The 9,369-nt window shown below is 33.8% G+C and overlaps 1 protein-coding gene across 1 annotated transcript; it reads left to right on the plus strand.

Annotated features, from left to right (window-relative positions):
* The first annotated feature begins 834 nt into the window (after positions 1–834).
* On the plus strand, positions 835–8,442 carry LOC125841562 (syntaxin-32-like). Its single transcript, XM_049520713.1, has 5 exons — positions 835–1,221; positions 4,066–4,310; positions 4,516–4,748; positions 6,879–7,076; positions 8,194–8,442. The coding sequence occupies exons 1-5, from the start codon at positions 975–977 to the stop codon at positions 8,351–8,353; spliced, it is 1,083 nt and encodes a 360-aa protein (XP_049376670.1). The 5' UTR covers positions 835–974; the 3' UTR covers positions 8,354–8,442.
* The last annotated feature ends 927 nt before the right edge of the window (positions 8,443–9,369 follow it).

Raw genomic sequence — 9,369 nt, forward strand, 5'->3', positions numbered from 1 at the left:
AATGTGACATTATTGTAGTATTTCCTCCGCGAATTTTTAATTGTTTGTTATTGATTTAACATAATTTAAGGAGTAGTAAATAAAACATTAACTTTATTATATTATCTTTTTAATAAATTCAATATTTTGAAAAATAGAATGAAAATAATTATAGTTAATAACAAACATAAATTAAGTTATAAGTAATAAATTATTTTTTAATTTCTCAAATTGAATAAATCAAATTATTTCTATACTTGTGTCTCAAAAGAAATCATAAATAGTTATGCCGCTATAAATCATTTCATTAATAAATATGAACAGATTTTTACATTTTTTTAACGTAAAATAATATAAGTTATGACTTTAAATAATTAAAAACTATATAAGAAAATTGAGTGACTCTCCAAATTTCATCCATGCCACATAAATTAGGACCAAAAGAGTAACATATTATTTAAAAATTATATAAATTTTATAAATCACAATAATTGACAACTTAATATGTAAAAAAATTGGTGACTTTCCAAATTTTATTTTTGCCATATAAATTACGACAAAATAAGTAACATATGTTGAGTCGTACTGGCACGAGCTCACATATCTAGTATACATAGGTGAGCTTAAAGTATCAATTGCATAACATCATAAATTCTTTACGTAAGATGATTCATTGCTATTGCTATGACTAATGTCTATTTTTCAACATGTTTTATGAATATTTTGGGCAATAATCCTTTTCTTCAAAGGATCAGCAATCATAAGTTTGATTATAATATATATTGTTGACATTTTACATTTCTTTATTTTCTTTTTAATGGTGAAGTATTTTCATTTCATATGCTTAATATCTCGCAATTCTAGGGTTCTTCAGATCCAATCGGTTTTTGAATGCGCATGTGAAATTCTCTGTGTTTTTTATTTTTATAATTGAGGAGCATAGATCGATTTGTTAGTGTATTGAAAGTTATAATTTTCGGAGATTATTATTGAAAATGCCTGTGAAAGTAGCGAGTGCGTCATATCGGGATCGGACTCAGGAGTTTCAGAGTATAGCGGAGAGGTTAAAGAAGTCATTTTCGTCTTTTCAGAATGGGCCGATTAGCAGCAGCACCAGCAGTGGTTCTAGATCGGAGGAACAGAGGACCACTATTGCTATGCAATCGGAGTTCAATCGGCGAGCCTCCAAAATTGGTTTTGGAATACATCAAACCTCTCAGAAGCTTGCAAAGCTAGCAAAACGTAGGCCAATATTAGGACATCTCTTAGTCTCTCAGATACTTCATTTTGTATTAAGGATTCACTCTATATCCTATTTGTTTGTGAGATTGTACTAAGCCCGGCTAAAAGAGGAAGGGTAGCTGTATGTCGGCAACGAAACTAAAACTAATCAAAATATATCATTAGCCCACTCCAACTAGCTTGATGTTGAGGCATAGTTTTGGAGTTTCTAGTTGTTCTATGTCCCATTTAGTTCTTGGCCCCATTAAATAGTAGCAAACAATTTGGAATGGAGGAGTATTTCTGTACTCCATTTGTCCCATTATACAACTCTTTCAATAATTGGATAACCTTACAATTTCTTGAACATTTTATATCTTTCATAGTAGTTAGTATAGTATTTCTGATTAAATTTCGGATGTGTCAAATTGTATTTAAAAAAAAAAACGAAATTACTTGTATTTGGGATCAGTCTGTAGATTAGAGATTTCACATGTGGTGCTTCAACACCGTAGTTGGGACACTGGGATTTCTTTTGACAAGTTAAATAGTATAGTTAACAGTGGGAAGAAAAATTCCTGATTACAAGAGGTATATCAGAAGTAGAGAACCTACGTCAAAACACGATTCTCTACAACAGTCTCTCAATCCTTTATACAAGTAGGAATACCGAGATTATTAACTTTTTCAATTTAGCAATCAGGCGAGTCATCCCACTATTGGGAGGAAATATGAAGTCACACTAAACCACACTGCTAAGAAATGTATAATTATGGAGGTTGTGGTTGCATTTGTCGCTCTTGAAAGTTATTAAATTTTGAATTGTGATATGAAGGATTTACTATTTTGTTGCTAATATAAGCTTAATTTAGCTGAAGTGAGCTGGGCTTTAGCCTCTGAGTGTTAGTGTCATAATGTGCATCCAATGAACTTGATGGCTTTTGGTTTTTTTTTTTTTTGATAAGGTTGATGGCTTTTAGTTGTAGCACATATAATTCTTCTCCATTACAGAGCGCTTGATGTTCTTTGGAAAAGAGATTCTGAAACACTCACTTGGTGGGATATTCTAAGTGGGGTGATTTTCTTTGAAAAGGTTTCATTCTAATATAAGCTTAATTTAGCTGATGTGAGCTGGGTTTTAGCCTTTTGAGTGTTGGGTCATAATGTGCATCCAATGAACTTGATGGTAGCACATATAATTCTTCTCCAATGCAGAGCGCTTGATGTTCTTTAGAAAAGAGATTCTGAAACACTCACTTGGTGGGATATTCTAAGTGGGGTGATTTTCTTTGAAAAGGTTTCATTTTTATAGCTTCAGTCCCAGGGTTTAAAGGTTCTACTCGAAGTTCTCAGTTCGGAGTTTCTTCATTGAAGTTTGGGTCTGATTTCTCTGATTAGAAATCTTCTTCTAAAATTGAGGTTTCTTCTCATTTTTCTGCAAATTTTGGATCAGTAATGAACGTTAGCTGAAATATCGGAATTCGGATCAAATTTTTCTGGTCTCTGTTCAAAATTATTTTATATTACAGTGACCCATGTATATGTCTGGTAGATTATTTTACCATTTCAGAGGACCAATATCAGTCGCACTCTAGGTAATTTTCTTCTTTTCTGGTTAAGTCTTGGTAGATAGGTTATCTGGTACAATGATACGTATGATGGTGGAAGGTAGCAGAACCTGATGGAGTAATTGAGTTGCACTTAAGCTGGCTAAGCTGTCCTGATGCCACCATTATTATAAAAAACATGTGTAAAGTGATAATCTGGTAAATGACAGTGTTTAACTTGGAATCTTCAATTTTTATGGATTTGCTAAGCATTAGAGTTGTGGAAAAAGCAGCTTAGAGCTTTCACAGATGAAAAGCTTTCTTCAAACTTCAGTCCTGTTACTTTCTGGATTTTGAAGTTAGTTGTTTCTTCTAATATGACCTTTCATTTTTCTTATCCAAATCCTATTTAATAGTATTCTGTGAAGAATGGAATACTTTATTCTATGGTGCTTTGAAGTTAATCTTTTTTGTTCTGTTTCTGGGGTTGACTTTTACCTTAGTGGTTTGACTTTGCTATCTTTCTTTTACTCCTTAGGTTTTCTTTTTAGCCATTTCAGTATGTTTTGACTATTTGGTCAAATCTTATGCATTTTCCTTCTTATTCAGAAACAACATTCACGCCTAGTTTTATGCAGAATTTCTATGCTTTAAGACATTCCTTTTGCCTATTGAAGTGGCAAAGTCATCAATTTTGGCGTACTAGATTACACAGTTCCCTTACAGGCCCCAGTTATGACCTCCCTTTATATTTTCTCATCATGGGTTCGTGGGGCAGTTCAGTTTGTTGTGTATAATGATTTAAGCACGGTGTTAGAAATTCATGTAAAAGGAAATATAGGTGCAAACTTAGGCAACTGATCTTTCTTATGGATGCTAAGGAAATTTGGGTAATGAGTTGCTAAATCCGATGTTGCTTGGACTCTTCAAAAATGTCTATGGGTGCGTGTCGGCTTCTCCTAAAGTAGTGTATTTTTGGAGAATCCGACACGAGTGCGGCATCGAAAGTGAAAAGTCCATGCAACTTAGGCTAAATCTAATCTTCTCAAGTCCTCAAGGACCATAATGGATTTTCTTGTTCAAGTTTATCTTTAATACTGCAGTCCCTCCCTAGATTTCATGTTCCTACTAACCTGACCATTTATGCTTTGGTTTCTTCTCAAACTGTAAAAGAGAGATGTTGACCCTTATTTTATTTTTTAAACATATTATTGGTTTATACCAGGGCCTTGGCTCTTTGACACTTATTTATGTTGTGATTATAATCAGGGCCAAGGTTTCTGATCTTTATCTAATAGTGGTTTATGTTTCATTCCAGTGGCAAAAAGGACTTCCGATTTTGATGATCCGACTACAGAAATCCAGGAGCTGACTGCAGTCATCAAGCAAGATATTATAGCACTTAACTCTGATGTAGTAGATCTCCAGCTTCACTCTAATTCTCGTAATGAAAGTGGTAATAGTGATACCATTAGTCACTCAACGACTGTTGTAGATGGCTTGAAGAACAGGCTGATGACTGCCACAAAGGAGTTCAAAGAAGTACTCACCATGCGGACAGAGGTGAGACTAGCCAGATGCTGGTTATATCTTCTTTGTTATCCTGTTTTCTTACTCAAATAGATCTTTTGTGAGTCTCAATTTAGCAAAGGCTTCTATTTACTATTTTTTTTGTGGCTACATGTATCCTTCAACTTTTTGGTCGTTAACAGTAGAAAAAATACACTTCATCATGGTCATTTACATTTTCTTGAATTTCTGTTTCCAGAATATGAAGGTTCATGAGAACAGAAGACAGATGTTTTCTTCATCGACTACCAGAGAAGCTTCGAATCCATTTGTGCGCCAGCGTCCACTAGCTTCAAGGACCATACTCCACCTAGTGGGATTTCACTGGGTATGTTGTTGTTGTCCCCCAGCTTCAAGGAATACTGCTAGTACATCAGCCAGTCCTCCTCCTTGGGCTAATGATTCAGCTTCTTCTTCTCAGTTATTTCCAAGGTGAGGAAATACACCGTCTTAGCAGTTCATGCCTTACAGGCCTGCTATCACTGAACATATTAGTAGCCATGAGTTTCTTTTGTAATTATGGGAATGTCTTGCTTGCTATATTTTTATTACAATGATTTTAACTAATTCAAAAGAATAGATGAAACTCTAGGAGTCTGTTCTTCTTTCCAACCTTTGCTTTTGGTAATCTTGACATGATTACTGATCTACCCATGTTGATGCCAAAAAGAAATTACAAATGATTCATTTGTTAAAGGTTGAAAGAGAGGAGATAGCTATTCCTCTCGTGGGAATAACCTTTTCAGTCTATGGCCTAATCTGTCTCCCTGAGTTAACTACTGGACAGTCCGTATAATAGCTTCTCCAAACATGATCTACGATAATACTAAGTACCTTTATTTTATCCTATTTGTCTAATCTGTTACTAAATCCAAATTTTTCTTAACCCCTTTCTTCCATGAAACTTATATTCTTGAATCGGTGAAATTGAATAAGACACACACCTTGTTTGGATGAATGCTGTTTGGTAACAGTTCAAGTGGTCGGAAGTTTCGATCTCTATCTGGTTAAAATGATTGGGGGCTGATCTCCTGGAAGTTTGGTTTCACATGATCTTTTGCTTTAAAAATCATGAGAAATTTAAATGGTACACTCCTACCCCTTACCCACATTTCCCCATGCCTCTCCCCTTTAACACACACTATTCTTCCCTTGTCTGTTTCCTCCCATGGGCCTCCTTTTATCATTTCATTATTTATCTTCTATCAGTATACTAAGATTGTATTGTTTACACTCTATTGACTTATTACCTAGTTACTCTAATTGCCTGTGTGGGAACTTTGTGCATTCTTCTCGTCTTGCTATATTTGTTGGTTATCTATTTGATCTTATCTTAATATCTCTCTCCCTCTTTTAATTCTAGCCAAATTTGTGTTATTTCAATAAATTTTATAGTTTTAGCCACATTTTTTGTCAAATGGCACAAATTGATCAAAAAGTATTATATATGTTAGAATACTTGAATATGACAATACTCAGTGATGGTTATTAAGTTTACGGAGTACAAATAACAATGTAGTATAAAGTTAAGTAAAATAGAGGCAGCGGTGGTGGTGTTTGTGCTATGGTCAATAAAGATGACCCGACCACGACAGATGGTGCCCTATAAGGTCCAAACGAAGTAGCTGAGGGACACAGGAGTGTAAAGATGAGTTATCATCATTGGAGGCATCTTATTGTAGGCAATTGAAATAAATGCATGTCACTGGTGGAGGTTTTTATTGCCTTGTTCTATTCTGGTTCCTGCTTAGTCAAAGGGCCTAGGTGAGCCTACAAAGGCTAGTTTTGGTGGTGTTGAAGATGTTACAAAACAAGTTAGACCTAAAATCATAGAAAGGAAGTCATTTTGAGAGATCTACAATCTCTTAAAATCCATGCAGACTTGGCAAAAAATAGAATATAATAGAAGAAAAGGATCCTCAACTAGTTGAGCTTAAGGCTAAATCTTATTGGTACAGTCAAATTAGTCCAACATTTGCTAAGAGTTTTTCTTATTTTGTTTGGGGGTTTGTGTGCAAGTTGAGAATGTAGTGTATTTTTAGGGTTAGAAAACCTAAATTTATAGAATATTGGCATGAGATGAGTCTAAATGGACAATGGGGATTCATATGTCTTGTCTGACCCCAACTAGCTTTGGATTTAGGTGTAGCTGTAAGTCACATGGTCATTCACTTTTTTAATAAGTTAAATAATGTTTATTAATGGTTGGAAGAACTCTCATATGCTAGCAACCAAGCAGTATACCAATAAGTAAAAAATCTGCAGAAAAATATGATTTTCTACAAAAGAAAACACCCAACCATCTATACAGAATTTCATGGGTGCACTAAAAAGAAAACAGACATGAGAAGCTTCTCTTCAGATGTACAAAACAATTTATATATTAGCATCCTTGTCTACTTCTACTTGTCCCAAAAATAACATCCTTTGGTACTTTTCTTTGTCCAAACTGTAATGATTATCTGGAAAAATAACTAAGGTAAACCAGACCCTGTTCTACATCTGTTTTTTCGTGCTCGCTTTGGGTTTTTTAAGTATCACTAAGTTTTTCCCCTCTTGTAGGAAGCAAGGGGATGGAAACACACAGCCATTGTTGCAGGATCAACAACAGCAGCAGCAGCAGATAGTTCCATTGCAAGACAGCTTCATGCAGAGTAGAGCTGAAGCTCTTCAAAATGCCGAGTCTGCTATCCAAGAGCTGGGCAACATTTTTAATCAGCTTGCTACCTTGGTTTCTGAGCAAGGGGAGGTTGCAATCAGGTTTGTATAACAATTGTTTTTGCACTCAGAAAATAAACAGATGTAGGAGATGATGATGATGAAGATAATAATAATAATTATAATAATAATAATAATAATAATGGTGATGATAATAAAAGGATTTAGGAGATTTCAATGCATCGTATTTTCATAGTTATCTTTGTACAACCAGTTGGCACCAATGTAGTCTCCTAGTGGTAAAGACGTAAAGTTAAATATGTGAGATGGCAAGTAATGAATATTTTGTTTGTAATGAATATCAACTAATCACTAGTTTTGGATGATCACTCTGATCAATACTTTGATGTCTTCTCTTGTTGATATCCTATTTTGCATGGTAAAAGTTAATTTTTTAACCTTTGTATGAACTTTTGGACTGAGAAACATTAACGTTCCAATATGGGATCGGATCTTGCATCCACCATCTGCTAGTTAGAGGGATTAGAAGACCTAGTGTCTTTTATATTATTTCATTCATATTTATGTTGGAAGAAACGGGCTAATTCTTCTCACTTCTTAAAAATAATAATTGGTAAGTTCTTTGTTAAATTGAGCTTTTGAAGTTCCTCAAGGGTCATTAACATGATATGCATATCTACTTGTGGTTAACATAAAATGTGATGTGTGTACTACAATGAACCCCACCATCACATTTTATTTAACGCCTCTTTCTATTGTGACATGTAGTGTAATTCTTGGCCTTGGCACACTTCTTTTCATTTACAAGTAAATCTTTTGTACATAATTGATAATATTTGTAGTCAAATTTACATTAGATGTTATAAATGTTCTTCAAATATGATGTTTGTGCAATCAGCAAGTAAGGTTTACTGCTTTACCCCCAGATTGGTTAGAGAAAAATCTGAAAGTTGATGGAGGTTTTTTGTGCTTTGAGCTATCTGTATTTAGAATCTTGTAAAATGGTGCCTTCCACTTAAAGTTTATTGCTTCTCCTGTTGTCTGTAGGGTGTAAAACCTTGTACTACCTGATTGTTGATATTAAACTGATACTCACAAATCGCAATATAGTCATTAGTTACGACTTCTGATCAAGATACAGTGGGGGTGGGTAACAAATTCTTTTAGCAGTAAAGTAATATCTTGGTTTCTGTCACAGGATTGATGAGAACATGGATGACGCACTAACAAATGTGGAAGGGGCACAAGGGGCTCTGCTCAGGTACCTCAATAGCATCTCGTCTAATCGGTGGCTAATGATTAAGATATACTTTGTGTTGTTTTCCTACCTTATGATTTTCCTTTTTTTTGTGGCATAGTGAACAATGGACATTCGACAAAGTGTGATGTAGAAAGACAAATAATCGTGTATTTTAGATAAGTTGCTCCGACCCCTGGTAGCGCTACTGTAATGTATCAAAAGTTCAAATTTGGTTGTTTACATTCCTACTCTATTCAAATAGGGCAAAACATCGTGGTGACTAAAAATTAAACAATTGATTCAATTTTAAAAGAATTTTAAAGGAGTCGCCACCTAATTTTAGGAAAACTAGGAAACCAATTAATTAATTTACGAAACCAAGATATTCTAGATAAAGGGTTCAAGTTATTTCGAAGGGAAGGGGTTAGGCATCCTTCGAAATTCACAAATATGGGTCCTGACTGAATTCATTTTTTTTCAAATTGAGAATGAAAATAAATAATGTACAAATATAATAAACATGTAATATACACAAGTAATATGATAAAACAATAATATAGGAATCGGCCTAAATTTGTCTATCGTCAATAATATACAATATAAATAAGAGTATAATTCGAACCTAATTCGAATAACTTCAATAGGAAGCACCTCCGGGTACCTGTAAAGACACTTAGTAAAAGTGTTGTTATAAATAAATATGAATCAAAAATTAATTTAAAAATAAAAATCCGTCTTATTAACATGGGAGACCTTAGAAATCGATGGTAATTTCTTCATCGGCCATTTTGAACAAACAAAATATATGAAATTAAACTAAATTTTCATTTTTTACAATGTAAAGGCCTCCAAAATTGACAGAGAGATTTTCTCATTGACCATTTTGAACAAACAGAATTTACAAAATTAAATTAAATTTTCGTCTTTTACAATATAAAGGCCTCCAAATTCGACGGAGAGATTTTCTCATTGGCCATTTTGAACAAACAAAATATATTCAATATCATTAACAATAACAAAAAATGACAAAATATTATCTTAACATCAACAAAAAGTAATAGTAACATGAAAAGTATAAAATTTACCGAAGGCAACACCATTATTAATAACAATATTAAATCCAACAAAATATAG

The sequence above is a fragment of the Solanum stenotomum genome, chromosome 10 (assembly GCF_019186545.1).
Source record: "Solanum stenotomum isolate F172 chromosome 10, ASM1918654v1, whole genome shotgun sequence".
NCBI classification, from domain to species: Eukaryota; Viridiplantae; Streptophyta; class Magnoliopsida; order Solanales; family Solanaceae; genus Solanum; species Solanum stenotomum.

Coding starts and splice junctions, on each gene's coding strand:
- LOC125841562 (XM_049520713.1), top strand. CDS start 975: ATGCCTGTGAAAGTAGCGAGTGCGTCATATCGGGATCGGACTCAGGAG. Junction 4,749..6,878: donor TCTTCTCAGTTATTTCCAAG/GTGAGGAAATAC, acceptor CCCCTCTTGTAG/GAAGCAAGGGGATGGAAACA. Junction 7,077..8,193: donor CAAGGGGAGGTTGCAATCAG/GTTTGTATAACA, acceptor TTTCTGTCACAG/GATTGATGAGAACATGGATG.